The sequence below is a fragment of the Astyanax mexicanus genome, chromosome 9 (genome assembly GCF_023375975.1).
Source record: "Astyanax mexicanus isolate ESR-SI-001 chromosome 9, AstMex3_surface, whole genome shotgun sequence".
Classification (NCBI taxonomy): Eukaryota; Metazoa; Chordata; class Actinopteri; order Characiformes; family Acestrorhamphidae; genus Astyanax; species Astyanax mexicanus.
The window spans coordinates 9078367-9099742 of record NC_064416.1 but is presented as its reverse complement, the minus strand read 5'-3'; the positions used below and the strand labels follow the sequence as shown (position 1 = coordinate 9099742).

Here is a 21376-nt window from a genome sequence, read left to right as displayed (position 1 = left end):
AGAGAGTGTGTGAAGAAGTCTTTCATGCGCTGAACAAACAGCACAGCGCCGAGACCAGGAGCCGTCTCCAGTGTGGTTCGGCCTGGTTTATGCAGAAATGTTCATTGTATTTATGTCTAAAAGCACTCTGGAGGATTGAATTATCGACGCCGTTTTTTCTCCCGATGTTTTCTCAGCACACCAGCATTATTCAATTAATTATGCTGTGTTTAATTAAAACCCTGAACGAAGGTGCCTCCCTTTCTCCTGACACTGCTGTTCAGCTGCTGAGTCTGGTGGAGGATGACCAGTGTGGAAAGCAGCTGCTTATTGTTATTGACTTTGCTCTAATCAGGCTTTCCAGATGTGAAGCTGATGATTAACTCTTTCAGGGACAAAGGAAGTCCAAGGATTTGTTCATAATTCATGCAAATCCGTGTATAATCAAAACAGCAATGTAAATAAAGTTATTTAGAGTTGAGTTTGGTGTTTCCACACCTTAAAGTCTTTTAGACTGTTAGAATTTAGATTGTCTGCCCAAGCCCAAGCAGGGTCAGGCTCAAGAAAACAGTCTGTGGCGTAGACCCACTTGTCCACGTTGTTTTATACTTGACGAGTCGCGAAAGCTGCAGTTCTGCGTGGTTAAATGAAAAGTTCTGCATTTGAGTAAGTGCCGCACCATGCACCTCAAAATATTTCCAACTATGCAGAATAAGGACACGATCAGTAGGCAATACAGTGGAAACCTTTGGGGCAGAAATTAGGGAGTACAGGCATTTTAGATACACAGAGAAAGTGAACATAAGCATGTCACACTGCAGACAATCCAGACCATGGCTAAGTTAATCCAGAGTAAAACCACCTCTTTTATTCAGACCATTTTTTTTATATTGTTCTGCACTGTGGTTTATGGCACTTTATCCACTGCTATTTTGGTTTAGAACAGGGGTTCTTGACCTTTTTAACTGTTCGACCCCCCTTGTAGGCCCCAGAACATTTCGCAACCCCCCTTCCCCAACATTGGCAGTACAAATAAAATCAGTTTGCTTACTTAATGTGACAAGTGGGCCTGCATTGAAGCACAAAGATGTTCCATGCTTATCTTAGTAGGGCTCAGGAATAGTTGCAAATCATCTTGTTTGTTAAGATGGGCTTTGTATTAGTTTTTTAGACATGTAAGTGCTGAAAACACAGATTCCAAGAAAAATGTTAGTCCAAAAGGGAGGAGTTTTTTTCAAAGCCATTGAACTCAGTGTTGGGAACTCCGTTAACAGTGAAATCCAGAAATCAGGCAGATTGTGTTCTGTGAACCTCTGTTTCAGGGCTGCAAAAATCCATATTCCAAGTACTTTTCCAACATATTTTCTTGCTTTCTTCATTTTTTTTCTGGAAGTGGATGTTTTTGCATCTCCACTTCCATTTCGACCTTCTGAAAAACGCTCCATTTTAATCCAGCCTGGACTTGCTCAGCCATGGCGCGCATGTGTGCACCTAAATTGAGATTGAGATCGAGTAGAATGGTGAATGAGTCAGAACAAATCAGTGAAAAGAAAACTTTATAAAAAAGAGACCTATTGTAAACATGTGGTACCTTCAGTTAAGCCTAAGAATAAGTTGCTTCAGTAAAGAACAAAAAGAACAGAGTTTGGCACCCAAATCTAATTTGTCGCAAATATAGTAGAGAAAAATGCGACCCCCTGTCTTAGAACAAAAACTAGAACTAGGCAGGTGTTACAGCCCCCTTTTTGACCTATTGATGCTTCATATTAAAAACCCACATTTGGTTTGCATCATGATGCTTAATTATGAGGATGGTAACAGTTTAAGTCCTGTGTTGGTTAGCAACATTAATATCTCCATTTTTAAACTACAAGCCATGTCTTAGTTGATCAGCTGCATGTGGGCTTGCTGTGATGTTTCACTGAATTGCTCTTCCCGGATAACATGTAGGACCAGTATTGGTTAAAAATGACTCAGGGGTGTACAGTGCAAAAATGGGACCCATATGAGATGAAGGTGGGCTGTAATGATGAAGCCCATTTGGGAAGCCCTTTTGGATCCCAATAACAACACAAGGACAAACCCACTCAGAGTCCAAAATGCTGCAGTTTTTATAATAGTAGCTGTGTTAACGGTAGTTACATAGCATTTTTGCTGTAACAAAATTAAAGCTGCTGTTTCCTGTCATACACACAATTGGATGCTCAAATCAACTGGAATTTGTGCACAATTGTGCAACAGTTATTTTATAAATGTCCTGGTCCTGATTGAACACAGTAAATGGAAAAATAAAAAGCTTAACAGGTCTAAGGATCTGCACTTGTACAGAACGATACAGTGGAAAAGAGGCCAGAGTTTTCTGAAACTCTCAGAAATAGATGTCTTATGTTTACAGTGTGCAGCCAGACCGTGAAATTTCTTTTTAAAGTATGTTCTCAATATTAAAGATAATAATTTAGATTAAAATTATTTAAGCTTGAAAAAGATTTTATTTCCATATTTAAAAGGATTTTATTTTTAGGCTGCTTATAAGAATCCGGCCCTGAACTCAACAAGAGCAGCATTTTATCACTGAGACTAAGCTAATAATCCTCCCTCTCTCTCTCTCGCTCTCTCTCTCGCTCTCTCGTTTCTCTTTCTGAGTTTCCTTCTCTCTCTGTCCCTCTCTATTTCTCTCTTCTCCCCTTTCTCATTTCTTCTCTCCATTTCTTCCCATTCTCTCTTTCTTTCTCACCTTTCTTTCCTCATTTTTTTTTTTGCTCTGATCCCAATTCTCCCTCCTCTCATTCTCACTATCTCTTCTTGTTGCCCTCTTTTTAAGCTATTTTTCCCCTTTACTGATTTTTTATGCTTTCTCTCTCTGTTTTCTCCATTTCCTCTCTTTCTGCAGTAATTTCCAGTGCTCTGCGATGTTTGAAGGAGACAGTTTGGAGACAGAAGGAGTGAAAACAGAGAGCAGTCTGGCCTCGTCCATCTCCGCCTGCAAAAAGGTACACACCTGTGCTCGTGTGTGTGTGTGTTCACACTGAGCTTCAGAAATGCAGGATAATCAGATTAGCCACATCAGTGATCAGACAGAGCATCTCAGCATCAGACACTGTTCATCTTTGACTGCTTTCATTGTGTTCAGCAGCTCGTATCCTCCACAACACACACACACACAAACACACACACACACACATATATACATACAGAGACATCACTATGCCAGCATCAAAGCTGGCCTATCTTTAGCAAATCAAGAATGTACAGGAAATTAGAATGACATGCTTTCTACTCACAATTCTGCTCACACTCTCAACAGACAGACAAGGGTAATTTTTATGCTAATCACATTCTACAACTGTTGTGTCTGCTCACATCGCTGCTCATCTTTACAGCCAACCGAGAACCACCAGAAGAAATGGTGATCTACCACTGATGTTCTGACCCATAGGAGAGCTAGTTTATGACTGAACAATTTTCTTTTTAGTGTTTCATAAAATAATTAATCCTTCTCTCTTCTAAATAATCTATTTCTCACATTTTTATTGCTATTGTGGGACAAGTTTTCACAATAAACACATTGAAAGAGCTGCAAAACATTGTTAATATTATTATCCATGTGTGGCAACTGAGGGAGCTCTTCACACTGCGGGTTGTGCTCATGTGACACAACACCAAATATGCTAAAAACATTCAAAGAGCTTAAACTAATTTGAGAAAAATATTAGTTTATTGAGTTTGACAACAATATTAGGATATCCAGCAGAGTTATTGGACATCAGATTTTTCTCCATATCGTACACCCCAGTTAGTGTGGAGGATTTGTATTAAATGTGTTTGTCTCCTCGTCTGACTGCAGGTACTGTTATGTGTAATGGGAGCAGATGTAGACAGTGAGGGTTAGTGAACGACTGCTTTATGAACTCTGTGTTCTGTTCTGGACATGTGTACGACTGTCCACCACAAACACAGTCAGGACAGATGGTGCACACAGCGAGGGGGGTGGAAATATACACACACACCCACACCCACACATACCTATCCCACACCCTTTATACCTCCCCATCACACACACATACATAAATACATGTCGGTGAAGATCCTTTTAACCATGCAAAACATTTAAATTGTTTTTTGAGGCTCTGTCCAAATATTTTTAGATTTTTTTGTCAACAAAAATTGAGATTACTAAGAAAAATGAGCCATAATGGACATGAAAAATGAGCTTCATGAAAATGCTGAGTGCATGTTTCTGGCTTAATCTAAAAAAACTCCTTACTCCTTATGTGCTGAACTATATAAATGCTAAATCTACAATGCCTTTATCTATATAGCCCTAGATTCCAGATTTCAACATATGAGTAAATGTAAATACTATTCTATTATAATTGTATGATCTACTGTTCTATTACATATTTAATAATAACCCTTTTTCTAGCAATGTAACCTTTATTGCAGTCAGATACAATAAAAAGGACAGACTCTACAAAGTTTAAACCGTTTTTTTATGATTTTTGTAAAGATTTTAATTAAAACATTGGGACAGCCAGAGAGCTTGTGAACTCCAGAGGGTTAAATGATCTGCTGCTACATTACATTACATTACATTTCATTTGGCAGACGCTTTTGTCCAAAGCGACTTACAATAATGAAGTACAAATGTCTTGCTAATGTCTTGGTGCCAAATACCACAGAAAACCCTCAAAGGTCTCATGGAGTCATACCAACCAAAGTGGGGCCTACACAATATTAAGAAGAATATTGATTTTACTGTTATGGCTGAATGATTTACATGTACCCATAAACCCATACACAAACAATTGGAGATGTGTTTACTGAAGGGGTGTGAGTATTTGATCAGTAAACAGACACATAGCTTACAAAGCTGCTACACAGTTAATAAATTAACTGTAAAGGTCACAAAAATGTGCGCACACACACACCTTTTCTGTTGTGAATTGAGTGTTGAGCACAGCTTTTTATTTCTCTACCAATCAAAGCTGAAGTTTTTTCACTAGATTTTACACACTTTAACAGCTTCACAGTGAACACACACACAGTTATCTGTAGTGCTATGTGTACCAGAATAACACTGTTTACCCCCGGCTGCCATTCAGAGGTGTTGCAGAGTGTTTTTATCCCTTTTAGTTTCTCAGGGGAGCAGAAGCTGCACTGTGTCTGTGTGTGTGTGTGTGTTTCTGTTTCCACCTAATGTGTATTATAATACCTGCTGTTGCTCTACTCGACAAGCTTTACAGAACACCAGTAAACACCGCATTTAACCACTGTAGCAATTACAATACCTATATTTAGGGTGTTATTAATATTCACACTGAGGCTATATATATATATATATATATATATATATATATATATATATATATATATATATATATATAATTTCTTTTATTGTTAATAATTTACTTACAGCCAATAAAGATTAGAATATTATATACGCCCAGTTGGTATTTTGGCAATGTGCCAAGTCCTGCTGGAAAATGAAATCTCCATAAAAGTTGTCAGCAGAGGGAAACATGAAGTGCTGCAAGATTTTCCAGGAAAACACTGCGCTGACTTTAGACTTGATAATAAAACACAGTGGATCAACACCAGCAGATGACATGTCTCTCCAAACCATCACTGATCATCAGTAAATTTTAAATTTCATTTGTAAATCAGTCCAAGCTGCTTGAGGTCTAGTGTGAAGTTTCTACAATCAGTGATGGTTTGGAGAGACATGTCATCTGCTGGTGTTGATCCACTGTGTTTTATTATCAAGTCTAAAGTCAGTGCAGCGTTTTCCCACAAAATCTTACAGCACTTCATGCTTCTCTGCTGACAACTTTTATGGAGATGCAGATTTCATTTTCCAGTAGGAATTGGCACACTGCCCACACTGCCAAAAGTACTTTTCTGAGACACTGATTTTTGCATTTTCACTGTCTGTAAGCCATAATCATAATCATCATAAAATAAATATATATATTTACCCTAATGAGAGAGTGAAGCTCTGGCGCAGTGCATCACAATAGCTACATTTAGAATCTTAATATATGTTCACCCTAATGATGGAGTTAACCTCTGCCTTAGTTCTTGTGCTGCCCCATAAAAAGGCTCTTAGAGTTTTTTTCCACCCAGTGTGTGCGCATTAAGCTGCAACATCTGTGGGCAAATATGCCATAGGATGCCATAGAGCATTTTTTTTTTTTACCTCCATTCCCAACTATATCTCAACTTGCATCCAACAAGACACAGCCCAGAGGCGTACTAGAACCTCTTTTATCTGTGCTGTTTTTCCCAATATACTGATACTTTAATTTTAATATTATAATCACTTACATAGATCATCATTACATTCACACATCTAAAATTTTATATTCCAACAACTCCTTCTTGGGCCGTTATTTTTTTGTCAGTGTGTCTGCATATGATAAGATATAAGATAATATATAAGATAATATGCTTTTAATATTTCTCGTATTTCTCATATGCCAACTTTTACATTCTGTGTGCGAGGGAAGAGATCAATTTTGACTTTATTATTTATTTAAAAGTCTGAATATTTTTTAGGAGCAGGGAGGAAAGTGTATGTGCAGATGATGAAATAGAGATAGAAATAGAGTGATGATGATGAGGATGATAGGGATCCAGATTACACTCCCATCATGTAAATCAGGGTGATGACTCATACCTGTCTAACAGCTCTCACACAAATTAAACCTGAAATAAACCCGCCTTGCCAGAAAAGTCAGGAACAGAGCAGCACTGCTCTGGCAGAGTTACTTTATTATTTATTCAGATATAGACAGAAGCCCTACACCCAGGAGAACTCAGGTCTTCTACATGTCACTGGACTGTAAAGTAACGCCAACTGTATACACTTCAAAGCAAAACTATATTTAAAAAAATGATTGACCTTATGTTTGGTCCAAAGCAGTGGAAGAGTTCATTAAGCTCTAACTGCTCAACACAACTTTTAACTCCTCCCCCTGGCTGTGATTGGTCCTAATCATTGTTTTGTCATTTGTTTTTAGTCCCCTCCATCTGACTCTCATTGGTCCTATTCTTTCTTGTTTATTCTGAGAGCCTTCCTCCTGATTGTGATTGGTTCTAATTATTGTCTTGTTCATTTTGAAACTCCTCCCCTTGACTGCATTTGGTCCTAATCACTGCCTTTTTGTTTAGAAACTGCAATTGATCCTCATCACTGTGATTGTTTTAATACTTCTCCCTCCAGCTGTGATTGGTCCTAATCACTTCCTTTTTTATTCTGAGACTAGGCTCCTCCCCCTCCACTTTTATGTAGAACATGGGCTTAATTACATAGCTGATCTGAACAGAGGAGCCAGAGTAGCAGGGTGGTGGGTTGGAGGTTGGAAATGTTACTTTATGATTAATTTGTTATGTTTGTGTGTGTGTGTGTGTGTGTGTGTGTGTGTGTGTGTGTGTGTGTGTAGGTACTGTGTAGTAACAGTGTGTTGGACTCGTCGGAGTACTGGCTGAAGAACGATAAAGCACTCTGCAGGGTTGGCTTCCTCGAGGACCAACACGAGGGGGGCTGCACTGTGAGTTATATACACACACAGACACACACACACACAGATATGCAATTTTGCTCAGTAGAGGGGTGTATATATATATATAGATTTATACATATAATATATTTCATTATGAGAAATTCACCAATGTTTTGGTCATTTTCAAACTGTAGTCTGTTACTTATTCCAGTCTCTCCAGTTCCACATGAAAAACCTGCATCTCTCTAAATATAGAAACAGTGAGAAACTGTGAAGCTCTGAGTACAGCGTGCAGGCTCTGACAGGGCTAAAACTGGGGAAGGGAAAACATCTGCCTCCATTTGGTGTTTCTGTTTTAGGTAACAAAAAATTCACTATTGAGAAACATTAAGGAGCAGATTCATATATACTGTTGTATATAATGTTAGGGCTGCAAAAAAAAAAAACAATGGTATCATGCTTTAACTGACCATTTTGTTTTTTCTGTAATATGTTGTGCACTGGTGCTGGATATGGCCAAAAGTTATATTGCAATATATTCCTTATTTTGGGTCGATACAATATAATTTAAAAAATCTGAACCTACTAATGTCTTTGAAAACTCCTCTCACAAAAACTACATAATACTTTAGAAATAAAAATGGTAAAAATAAATCAATGCTCACTTTTATTTGCATATAGCCTTTATATACTAATAGAAACATGAAATCCCCGTCAAACATAAACCTATAACCTATATACATATTTCCAACAGAGGCAGAGCTTCTTATTCTTTTGTAATCAAATTTAACAGATTCAAATAAAAGTGCTTCAACTGACGGCAGTAAAAAAATCACCTGTCTGTGACAGATTCTGTAAATAATACATATCAAAATACCACAAAAATCACCGTTATTGAAACATTTCTTATTATAATACATACCAAATTATTGTCCAGGCCTATTGTACAGTTTTAACTAATACTGAATATTAGGTTTATTCAAGACTATGCTTCAAATTATATCTAATATCAAGAATAAAATCAGTAATATTGTTCAGAAATAGTTTGCTTCTGGTAGATATGACATACAAAATTAAAACAGTGGTGAATTTTCCTTTTTTGAGGTCTGAGGGTTTTCTGAAGTTTGTGATTCTTAACATCCCACATTCTACAGTGTTATTCTGAACATCCTGCAGTGTTATTCTGAACATGTGATTCTGAACACGCAGTCTGACAATAATTGAATTTATTAACAGACTAAGGTGCTGCTACTATGATCTGAGGATCACCAGTAAGAAACCAAGGTCATCTTGCTTAACATCAGCAGCTGGAGTCTGAGAGAGCAAAATTGGCCGTGCTCTTTTTGGGTGGGTAAATGGAGTTCTCTCCCCACATCACTGGCAATGTGATGTTGGTCAGCACAGGCGTCTGTTAGCTGATGTGTGAGAATTGGGCCGCTGCGGTTTCCTCCATGTACATGCAGGTGCCCAAGGATGCTACATCAGCAGCATCTCGAAAAGAGGTGGTATCTGTCTTCACCCTCCTACTGTTGAGGGTATTATTAGTGATGAGGGACTCCTAATGAGTGGGTGGGGTATTTGGCCTTTCAAATTGGGGAGAAAATGAGATAAAATTAGAGATATTTAGATATAAAAAACTCAACATTGAACATGACCTCACCACATTTGAGAGATTGGCAGAGGTGTACTAAAGGCTCAAAGATGAGTGGGCCATTAGGCTAATTTACCTCTTGCCTGTATGTGCTTGGAGCATCTTTGTTGCCAGGGACCCTGTGCACAATTGGAGCTATGACGAGCTGAAGGCAGGTGTTGCTCTAGAAATGTGACAGCAATTTAAAAACATACTGACAGCAGTTCCATGCCCTGGAGACCAGTCCAGGAGAGTCTCCCAAAGAGCTGTATGTCCGATTGAAGGATGCCCTCTTCAGTTCAAGGGTAGGTTATGAAAAGAGCACTCGGGGAAATTATAGAGACACGGGTCCTTCAGGAGTACTTATCAGGGTAAAGGAGTTCAACCTAAAGCCTACAGCTGTGGCAGCCACCCTACTGGAGGTCTGTGTGGCAGCTCACAAAGACCCAAAAGCCTACAGTTATGCAGGTGTGATTGAGGAGTCTAGCCAAGCCTTGGTCAGGATTGACCTGTTGATCTGGTGAAGACCTCAGCTTTGTGTGGAGTAGTCACACAGCTGACCGCCAAGCTGGCAGAGCAATCACTCTCCACTTTAGATTTAGATTTAGATGGCCCTGATGGGAACTCACTCATGCCTTTTTATCATTCCCAGTTAGATGTAGAACCTCGATTCTCTGTTCAGTGCAGATAGAGGCAGTGCAGATGGTAAGAGAGGAATATATATAGCAGTTAGGTGTAGATTACCAAGTGCTGTGGAAAGATGAAGTGCAGATTTCTGATGACCTACCCAATTTACAGAAAGACTTGGCAGACTCCATGCTTTAAGGCAGAGAATATAGAGTAATTTTAGCCAGCTGTGGGGAAAAAATGTCTTCCTGATCCAAACTCATAAAGGCAATCTTCACACAGCAACATACTTCATATATTAGTACATTTTTTAATTTTCCTTTGACACTGTAGCAGCATCCCCCTCTGGCTGCAACACAAGTTTTCTAATTTAGTTTGAAGGGCAACATCATCCCAAATTTTTATGAGGTCTCTTTTAGGGCTGCACAATATAAATCATGTGCAATAGTCACACCGCAGAACATGCAATGTTTAGTTTAAAGATAATAGAATTTTTTATCTACCTAATACCATTTATTTTACCCCAGCCATTGATCCACAGATCATGATATGTTTTTAATATTGCAATATACTGTATATCACAGAACAACAAAATATCACAATGTGCATATTCCCAATATCATGCAGCCATAGTGTATTGCCTTGCATTAAGTTGTTATCTGAAACTTACATTGTATAAGTTTGGTCTAGTTGATTTGGTTTAATTTACTGATGGAGTGTGCTTCAAATCTTTGCCAAGTCTTTGCTACATCACCTATGCAGACTGCGTCTCCTTCACACTGATTCGTTTCTACATGTTGGTTTGGGTGTGCATTGGTCGTTGCCAGTTCTGCAAAATGCCTTTCCAGCTCTTCCTGCCAGAATCCAACTCCCTGAACTTCTTTTGCAAAAAAGAATGCTTTTCATGTTAATTTATTTTGTATTGTGCAGAATTACTGAACTGTATGTGTGTGTGGTTTTAATAATATGTGGTTACATATTATTCTTCTCTTCTGCCTTTGTTAAACATCTCTATTATATTTCTAAGATAATAAGCCTTTACTCTGTGGTTAAAAAATGAAACTTGTGTACACTCGGCTGGAGGACACTGAGGGGAGTAAGAACACCTGGTGAAAGGTGTTCCGTACCCAGGTGACCGCAGCTTTGATGGAGAGATAAAGTAATTAAAGCCTAATGAGGGATCTGATAGCATTTTTAATGGGCCGGTTCTCCGCCTGTGTGAATAATGAATGCTGGGTTTTGTTGGTGGTGGGAGTGCGGGACACTTCAGATCAGCTGTGTGCATTACGCTTTGGAAGGCAATGATGCAGTGTGTGTGTGTGTGTGTGTGTGTTATGACTGGTCTGTCTTGTGTTCAAGTAGCAGCAAGATGCCTTATTTTAATTGAGCATTAAATAGAATAATACATAATAAATAGAATACAATATAAATATAAAGTAAAATATAATGTAAACATAAGATATGCAATGTTGTGTAGCCCTGTGTGCTTTGGTATGATACAAGAATGATGTAAAGATATAAGAAGTATAAGAAATTTTAAAAAGATATAGGTAGTTGTGCTGTAGTATTATGGCCTGAACAATTATTCTCTATAGTACCACAAAACAAAAATAATTTTCTAACAAGCCAGTTAAGTACAATTCTTTGTGGTAATATATGCAGTGCTGAAAATACCCAAATAATAAATACAAATTTGCTGAAGAGCAGAGTTAAACCGATACAGGACTACAGTCTGTAATTATAGACAAAGCCCTCCTATGTTAGGGCTACAATGATTAGATGATTTAAATGGCAATGTCGATCATAAAAAATTGTCCACAAATTTCAGTGGGACTACTGATTAATTTGTAACAATACAGCATTACACTAAGTTCTGGGGACAGTAATGGGATGCAATGGGAGGGGAGTAATGGGCTCAGTCACACAGGTTACACTCAACTTTGTCTGTGTCTCCAAATGTGCCTGAACGTAACAGACTACTAATTTAATCATGAAATATCAGTATATTCTGAATTTAAACAACATTTGAGCATTTAAAAGCAATTTAAATCACACAACCAGTTTCTTTCACTAATAAACTAATCGATACTGCTGAGGTAGTGTCTTTTTGGGGTCTGTATGATTCTATGTGGCTGTGGGATAGATCTGTATTATTCTGCATGGTGCAGTTTTATACTTTAAGTTCTTTTTGGTTCTGTGTGTGGGTGGTATGGTTCTGTATTACTTTATTATGGGTTTATTAGGTTTTTTATTTCTGTTTCTTTTTGGCAGTTCTCGCTTTGGTTCTGTTTAAGTGTTGTATGGTTATATATTGTTCTAAATTGCTGGGATATGGTTCTGTAAGGTTGTTCTAAGGTTGAGTTCTGTTTGGTTATGGTGATATGGTTCTCTGTACATTTTTGTATGTACTGTATCTGCAGGACTGTTCTTTTGCAGCAGCTCTGACTCTGTGTGCTTCGCTAACACAAAGCTTCCATGCTGTGATTTTAAACCCACACACACCAGCTGCCTCACACACTCTGCTGCCAAACCCAGAGCCAGCTTTACACACACGGATCAGAGAGCAGCTTCAGCGTCACCTACTTACAGTACGTTACACACACACACACAGAGTGAAATATGTGTGTGTATGTGAGATAAAGAGCAGGGTGTGATGAAAAATAATGTTCAGTTTGTGTCAAATATCTCTTTATCAACACTATTAACTTAATCTATGAGGGGTCATAACGTTTTGAAATATCACTGTGTGGCTTTTTTCAGACATTTTTCTAGTTTCAAGCCACCACAGCCGAACTGATGGACAGGGCAGTTGGGGGTCTTCAAGTACTAGAATAATTTAAAATGACTACACTGTGTGTTTACCTGCCTGCCCCTGGCTACCAGTAACCTGTCTCCACTCAAGGAGAGAACTGTCCTGAACATCAGCAGACTGCAGTCCGAGTAATAATTAACAACATAATATAAGAATGTTTATGGTGAGCAGAATTGATGGTGATAAGGGAATGTTTTGTGCATGAAGTAAACACTTTCACAATCTGACATTTCTAATTCTTGTGAATTGTTCTAATTTGGTTTATTTACAGTAAAACAATATGAGATGTAAATATTAGTACTACACTTTTTTTAATACTAAAAAGGGGGTTTATGTTACTAAAACTGGTTCAGTTCTATTTAGTACTGAATGTGGTTCCAAATAGTACTGAAACAAGGTTGTATAGTGGCTGAAAATAGTTCTTAATAGTACTAAAAGTGTTCTATATAGTCATGAAAAACTTTTTTAAATATTATTAAAATATAGTTTTATAAAGGAATGAAAGGGGGTTTTAATAGCATTGGCTGGCTCTCTATAGTAAATCAGATACAATGTCAGAAATCACATCCACATTCAATTTGGGAAGCCCCACAGGCAAGAAACATTATTGAGATATGGCACTACTTCCTGTCCTATGACATGTGGCATGCTTTATTGTCTAGTTTTGTTTAGTACACATAGTCCTTAACTGTAAATTCTAATTAATCAATATAATTGATTAATCGCCCAGCTCTACTGTAGGGTATGTATGATTGTGTAGGAGTCTATATGAATCTGTAGAGCTCTGTAGTTTTCTGTAGGGTATGTATGATTGCGTAGGGGTCTATATGAATCTGTAGAGCTCTGTAGTTTTCTGTAGGGTATGTATGTTTGTGTAGGGGTCTATATGGATCTGTAGAGCTCTGTAGTTTTCTGTAGGGTATGTATGATTGCGTAGGGGTCTATATGAATCTGTAGAGCTCTGTAGTTTTCTGTAGGGTATGTATGTTTGTGTAGGGGTCTATATGGATCTGTAGAGCTCTGTAGTTTTCTGTAGGGTATGTATGATTGCGTAGGGGTCTATATGAATCTGTAGAGCTCTGTAGTTTTCTGTAGGGTATGTATGTTTGTGTAGGGGTCTATATGGATCTGTAGAGCTCTGTAGTTTTCTGTAGGGTATGTATGATTGTGTAGGGGTCTATATGAATCTGTATAGCTCTGTAGTTTTCTGTAGGGTATGTATGATTGCGTAGGGGTCTATATGGATCTGTAGAGCTCTGTAGTTTTCTGTAGGGTATGTATGATTGCGTAGGGGTCTATATGAATCTGTAGAGCTCTGTAGTTTTCTGTAGGGTATGTATGATTGCGTAGGGGTCTATATGGATCTGTAGAGCTCTGTAGTTTTCTGTAGGGTATGTATGATTGCGTAGGGGTCTATATGAATCTGTAGAGCTCTGTAGTTTTCTGTAGGGTATGTATGATTGTGTAGGTGTCTGTATGGATCTGTAGAGCTCTGTAGTTTTCTGTAGGGTATGTATGATTGTGTAGGGGTCTGTATGGACCTGTAGAGCTCTGTAGTTTTTTGTAGGGTATGTATGATTGTGTAGGGGTCTGTATGGACCTGTAGAGCTCTGTAGTTTTCTGTAGGGTATGTATGATTCTGTAGGGCTCTGTAGAGTTCTACAGGGGTCTGTGTGATTATGTAGGGCTCTGTAGGGGCATGTAGAGTTCTGTAGGGGTGTGTGTGATTCGATAGGTGTCAATATGATTCTGTAGGGCTCTGTAGAGTTCTGTAGGGGTCTGCGTGATTTTTTTAGATGTCTGTGAGATTATGTAGGGCTCTGTAGAGTTCTGCAGGGGTCCATATGATCACGTGGGGCTCTGTAAAGTTCTTTGGAGGTCTGTATGATTCTGTAGAGTTCTGTATGGTTTTGAATGGCTTTGTAGGTCTCGATATGATTATGAAGTGGTCTGTAGAGTTCTCTAGGGTTCTGTATGATTTTGTAGGGCTCTGTAAAGTTCTATAGAAGTCTGTGTGATTCTGTAGCGCTTAATTGTCTGTATGATTATGTGGGGTTATACGATTCTGTAGGGTTCTATAGGAGTCTGTATGATTATGTAAGGGTCTATATGGCTCTGTAGAGCTCTTTAGGGTAGAGGTCTGCGCGGGACTGTTTTTTTAAACCCGCTCCCGCCCGCTCCCGCGTCTTTTTGTCCCGCTCCCGCCCGCTCCCGCAAAAAAATCACTTCTTTTAATCCCGCTCCCGCCCGCCACATACACATTCCCGCCGCTCCCGTCCCGCAGTCCTAATATGAATTGAATTAATTACATTTAGTGCTTCAAATTTACATATGTATTTATTAAAACAGCAATTCAGTTCGCAGTCCAAACACATGCCATCAGGTGCATCAAGAATCCTAGAAGTGGATTAGAAGTGGATCTATATTATATAAAATAATAAATGTAAAAATATATAAAATTAAATTCAATTAGTTTAATTAATATTTGTATTATTATTATTAATAATAATAATAATAATAATAACAATAATAATAATAACAATAACAATAACAATGTTATTGTTATTGTTATTATTATTATTGTTATTATTATTATTATTATTATTATTATTATTATTATTATTATTATTATTATTATTATTATTTTGCACCAGTATAGTAAATGTCGTCCTTTAAATTACACACCCCCCCCCCCCCCCCTCCTCTGCACACGCCTGCTGGAGATGCTGAAAATGTGTGTGTGTGTGTCCATCCTCCGAGAGATTTTTCTTGTGTTTTTTTGTTGCTTGCATGGGAATCATAGCGTGATTATTATAATTTTCTTAACTATTTATCAATTTGCGGGAGCGGGACCACATGTTAATGTGGTCCCGCTCCCGCATGGCCTGTATTGATTAAATTACCGCTCCCGCCAATAACAATTCAGTTTTGTCCCGCGCCGCAACATATTCTGACGGGTCCCGCGGGTCCCGCGGGACTCCCGCGGGAGTGCAGACCTCTACTTTAGGGGTCTGTATGATTATGTATGGTTCTGTAGAGTTCTATAGAAGTCTGTATGCTTCTTTAGGTTTCCCTACAGTTTTATAGGGGCCTCTATGATTATGTGGGGCTCTGTATTCTGTAGGGTTTTGGATGGGCCTGTATGATTCTGTAAGCTGTGCTAAGTTTCTCTGCAGGTCTTTATTTCAGTGTAATGTCACTGGAGTTTTGTCTCTGTAACAGATCAGTAAAACACCGCAGACAGACTCGTTCTCCTCTTCACTCTCCACCGACTGGAGTTAATGGAGCCTAAGCTGAACAGGAGTGCCACAGAATGTCCACAAAGCCCAGAGGAGCAGAACCAGAGACACTGAGCAAGACAGAGCCATTTCATGGCTTTTTGTTGGTCACTGAATGCTTCCAGGACAATTCAGATTGCCCTAAGAGGTGAGAGAGAGAGCTGTGAATAGATGCAGTGAACAGTGAACCTGAGTCAGACAAAGAGAAGACGGATCAGCAGCAGGATCAGTTAACAATTGGAAAATTTATACAAACTTAATCTGCAACCCAATGACTCCTCACTGAGCACGTCCTCAATCAGAGGATAATACGTACCTTCATTGTGAGCCTGTGTGGAAAGGAAACCATAAAGGATTAAAAACAGCAAGAGAAATATCATTATAAATAAATAATTGTCTTTCTTGGAAAGCTTTTAAGTTGTTTTAAGAAAAAACGGGTATCAGAAATAGATATTTGATTCACATGTTTACATGACTTCTTAAATGGTCTCAGACTTATCCTTGAGCAGTTGAGCCCCACCAATTCAGAGTACAGCAGTTTTTTCCCCACCCATTCATTCTACCATTGGCTTAGCCCCACCTATTTTGTCTACCAGACCAGATAAGCCCTACCTGTTCAGAGTACAGATGTTTAGCCCCACGCATCCAGCCTATAGCAGTTTAGCCCCACCCATTTAGAGTACAGTAGTTTAGTCCCACCCATTTAGCCTATAACAGCAGTTTAGCACTTTTATAAAACCTGTGTTTTGTAAGAAGAAAATTATTCAGTGTCTCTGGCAATAAGAGACTGCAGCTCTGCATAATTAACTCTGAATAACAAGTAATCTGTGCATATGAGGGAATAACACATTGTTCTGTATATATATAAAACACTGCAGGTATTGAGTTAATGATCTATAAAAGCTAGAAAATAATTATTTAAGTAATTCATTATAAACATCATTTATAATTGCCCATCCATCCATCCATTGTTAAGACCTGCTTTATCCAGCAGGGTCACGGGGGGCTAAAGCCTATCCCAGCAGGCATCGGGCAGAAGGCAGTATACACCCAAGACAGGCCGCCAAGCCATCGCAGGCAATTTATAGTTGTATTTTTATTTACTAATTTGATTATGTATTTACATTTACAGCATGAGCATCCTGTGTAAAGTGCAGTTTGAACAGAGGATCTGATTGGTTTAAAGGTAAAGTGCAGTGTGAACAAAGGATCTGATTGGTTTGAAGATAAAGTGCAGTGTGAACAGAAGATCTGGTTAGTTTTATGGTACAGTGTAGTGTGAGTAAAAGATCTGATTTGTTTAAAGGTAAAGTGCAGTGTGAACGGAAGATCTGGTTAGTTTTATGGTAAAGTGTAGTGAGTGAAAAATCTAAATCATTTGAAGGTAAAGTGCAGTGTGAATGCAAGATCTGGTTTGCTTTAAGGTAAAGTGTAGTGTGAGTAAAAGATTTGATTCATTTAAAGGTAAAGTGCAGTGTGAACAGAAGATCTGCTTAGTTTTATGGTAAAGTGTAGTGTGAGTGAAAGATCTGATTTGTTTAAAGGTAAAGTGTAGTGTGAACGGAAGATCTGGTTAGTTTTATGGTAAAGTGTAGTGAGTGAAAAATCTAAATCATTTGAAGGTAAAGTGCAGTGTGAATGGAAGATCTGGTTTGTTTTAAGGTAAAGTGTAGTGTAAAAGAAAGATCTGATTGGTTTAAAGGCAAAGTGCAGAGTGAAATGGAGGATCTAAATGCTTTGAAGGTAAATTATAGTGTGAATATAGGATCTGATTGTGTAAAAGTAAAATGCAGTGTAAAAGGGGAATTTGATTGTTTTGAAGCTCAAGTTTGTATCCTAAGTTCAGATGTTAATTTTCCACATGCACACGTTCACACATACATATATAAACTCACAACCTTTATACCCTTGCTGACATAACGGTCTGTCTGATTTTGAGAGGAACACACACACACACACATGCAGATCCCTCAATAAATGATGACATAAAGTGACAGCAGACTTCACACTTACATTAACCTTCAGATGAGTGTGTTATTACTCTGCCTTCTCGTGTGTGTGTGTGTGTGTGTGTGTGTGTTCTAGTTCTATCTGTGAGGAACAGATGTCCAGGTCTTAGCTAGTAGTATAGAATATATTACATTTGACTGGCCACAGTCATAATGTTCAATCAGGTTGTTTTGCCAGACAATCAGCTTGTTCATACTGGTTATGCTGGTCGGTTAGAATGGTCAAGCAAGAGCTAAACTAGTCAACCTGCTTAACCAACTGACCAGGCTTAAGAAACTTATGTTTTAGGCATGTTTTTACTTTAGTGAGATTGGTGTACAGTTCAGTCCAGTCCAGTATTTGTTAGCTATGTTAGTCTAGCATCTCCTCTTGTAAATTATGGAAAGCAAACCAGATACAAAACATTGGCCTACCTGATTAAAGTACAGACTGTTCTTTTAAAGCTTATGTAGTAAAATGTGTGTGTGTGTGCGCGTGTGTGCGCCCACCCAGTCAGAAATGATGGAGTGTGTATCCGCTCTGACCCAGCGGTGCAATATGGCCACATCTCAGAACAGCTTTTTTCCACTCCTCCGCTCCTGAACCTCTTCCTCCTCCTGTTCATTTTATCCATGCATTAGCTCAGGGAGAGAGAGACAGGGAGAGAGAGGCCGGGTTATGGGGTGACAGTGTGTCCCACTGGGTGCCATATTTTGACATGCAGTCAGTCATGTTCAGGTTAAACGGGTTAAACCTCGGTGTCCTTCATGCAGTGACGTCTCTACAATAACCGACAGTCTGGACATTGCTGTACAGTTGGCATTTGGAACAAATTCATGAGAATTTGTACTTTGTGGACCTGAAATGGCCAACATTGAGCATCACATACTTGCTGGTATGCGAAGGACAGGTTTGACGGTTTTTGAATAATGGATCTTACTGCTTGCCATCAGCAGCAGAAGTCAGAGAGAGTACTATTGTCCAGGTTTTCTCTGGAACAGGGATTGGATAAGTGGCTTCACTAATTGGGCAGACAATATGGTAAAATTAGAAAAAAAAGAATGTGGATGAAACTGTCCTAACAAGGCGAATCTGTCTGTCTAGAACACACACACACACACACACACACACAGTCATACTGGCCAAGCATCTAAATGAGGTGTGGAGAAAGCTAAAAAAAATTCAACAATAGAAACAAAGTGACAGCAAAGAGTGCAGTTTCAGCAGAGAGAGAGAGGGGCTGAGGAGCGGAGGAGTGGAAAAAAGCTGTTCTGAGATGTGGCCATATTGCACCACTGGACCAGAGCAGATACACACACTCCATCATTTCTGAGACTGAGAGTGGGTACACATACACATACACACACACACACATGCGCACACACTCACATACACAAACACACACAGTCACAGTGGCCAAGCATCTAAATGAGGTGTGGAGGGAAGGAAAAACTCTGATCTTCATGTGTGTGCGTGTGTGTGCGTATGTGTGTGTGTCAGTAATTCTCTTAATTCCTCAATGTGAATCTATATTACATATCAATTAGATACTTCCACATATATATATATATATATATATATATATATATATATATATATATATATATATATATATATATATATATATATATATATATATTGAGCATATAATTATAAAATATACACAAAACAACACATGCTGTTATTGCATAAATGGATACTATTGGACTATTGGGTAGAGCGCTATCATTGCAGAGAACAAAGCCTGTGGTTGGTATTAGGCATGGTGCCAATAGTTTTATGTTAAGTTGCTCCAACAAGTCCTATTCTATTGGCAGTACATCTCTGCATGGCATAGAAAAGCTGTGTGTGCATTCACACATCTGTGTCAGCAATGGGTGCAACTTAAAGGAGCTAAAAGCATTCTTTTGAAGGCTTGTGTGTTGTGTACAGTACTGTGACTGTCAGTGCTGTTTTACTGATTGTGTGCCATTAGTGTGACAGCTACACACACCTACACACACAGTGCTGGATTAGTGTGTATTACAGTGGCAGCAGTAGAGGATTTTTTTTGTCTCTTTCTTCACTCAATGAATGTCCACTCTTAGTCCATTTTTCTCTACCTATCTCTCATTTGCTGTTGATTCTGATAATTAACAAGTTAAATTGAGTTTATGTAGCACCCCCAGACTTTGTGTCATTAAGATATGAAAAAGATTTAGCAGCAAAAAGTATATATATAAATAAAGAGAGAGTGAGAATAAGATGGAGAGAAATGCTAAATATAACATAAAGGAAAGTGAGCATGCTGCTGAGACTGTGACTGCTTTGATGGTCTCTAGAGGCAGACTGACCACAGTAGCCGACACACACAGATCTGTGTTCAGACACGACTGCAAGATTTAAAGCGACAGTTCAGCAAAATATCATATTCTTCATTCCCCCCTTACCCTAACTCTTATTCCCAATATAGACCTAGAATAAATCAATCAAATAATCAACTGATAAATCAAACAAACCTAAAAGATGAAAGTAATAAAAGCGTGATACACCACAAAAATTCATTTTCTTGAGGCTTTGGAATGTAACTCTTGCACAGTTTGAAGTTTAATGAAAAAGATTTAGACTCCTCAGGCTTTAAAATATAACTATAAAAATGATTATAAACTATTAAGTAGAATGAAGTTGGTGTCTGATGTGGTAAAATGTCACTGCTGACCATTTAAGCTGGAATGAATTCTCAGGGTAAACTGAAATGGATCATTTTTGGTAGCTGAGGTGGTACATTGTAAAAGGAGCACTTAACCACTTTTGGCTGACTCAAATTTAGAAAAGGTTAAAAAATGGAAGGAATAGTTTGGGAGGGGCACTGGGTGATGTATGGGTTTAGAGGCATGGCAAGAGGGAGAGCTGATTGGCTGAGCTGCAGCAGCAGCAGTGTGCCTCTGATAGCGGTGAGACTCGGATGGTTGGACATCAGCAGGGGGGCGGTATTATTGATAGACTGATTGATCTGCAAATTGTGATGTGTCTGCGCACATCGGACACAGACACATCATCCATGCTATAGCACAGTTAAACCTGAGAGGGCAGTGCAAAGGCAGAAATTACAACAATAAAAATATTTAAAGTGGAATTAAAAAATTGAGGCTCCTCAGGTTTTAGAATGTAGCTGCTGTGTTGTTTAAGGTGGAATGGAAAATTTAAATAAGAGTAGTTAGTACCATGCTAGCTGGTATTTTTGTTTTACAGACACCGAGCATGACTGTTTGGCTGATCCACTCAATTTTTGGGTAAGGAGGGGAACTACCACTTTTAACTCAGGCTGAACTATCGCTTTAATCACGGGTGTTGTTTTTATAGTTAGCACTCAGTGTTCTGTCTTTCGGTGAAGGGAATCATAGGGTCTTTACAAGATGTCAGAGAATATCACACAGCACTTCAGCAGAGAACATGATTGCCCTCAGTGTGTGTGTATGTGTGTGTGCGCGTGTGTGTGGACTCTGCTCTCGGGCTCCTTTTATCTGCTCCTGTTCAGTAAATGGGTTCTTTAATCTGTAGGAGTGCTGTTCAGAGAGCC

The 21376-nt window shown here is 38.7% G+C and overlaps 1 protein-coding gene across 9 annotated transcripts in view; it reads left to right on the top strand.

Annotated features, from left to right (window-relative positions):
* LOC103046465 (SPHK1 interactor, AKAP domain containing) overlaps nucleotides 1-21376 on the top strand; it is a 152969-nt gene that overhangs the window by 100180 nt on the left and 31413 nt on the right. For all 9 annotated transcript variants that reach the window (XM_022679453.2, XM_049483237.1, XM_049483239.1 and 6 more), the window contains 2 exons: nucleotides 2870-2969; nucleotides 7422-7529. In XM_022679453.2, coding sequence (XP_022535174.2) covers nucleotides 2870-2969; nucleotides 7422-7529 — 208 coding nt within the window. The remainder of the gene's footprint in view (nucleotides 1-2869; nucleotides 2970-7421; nucleotides 7530-21376) is intronic.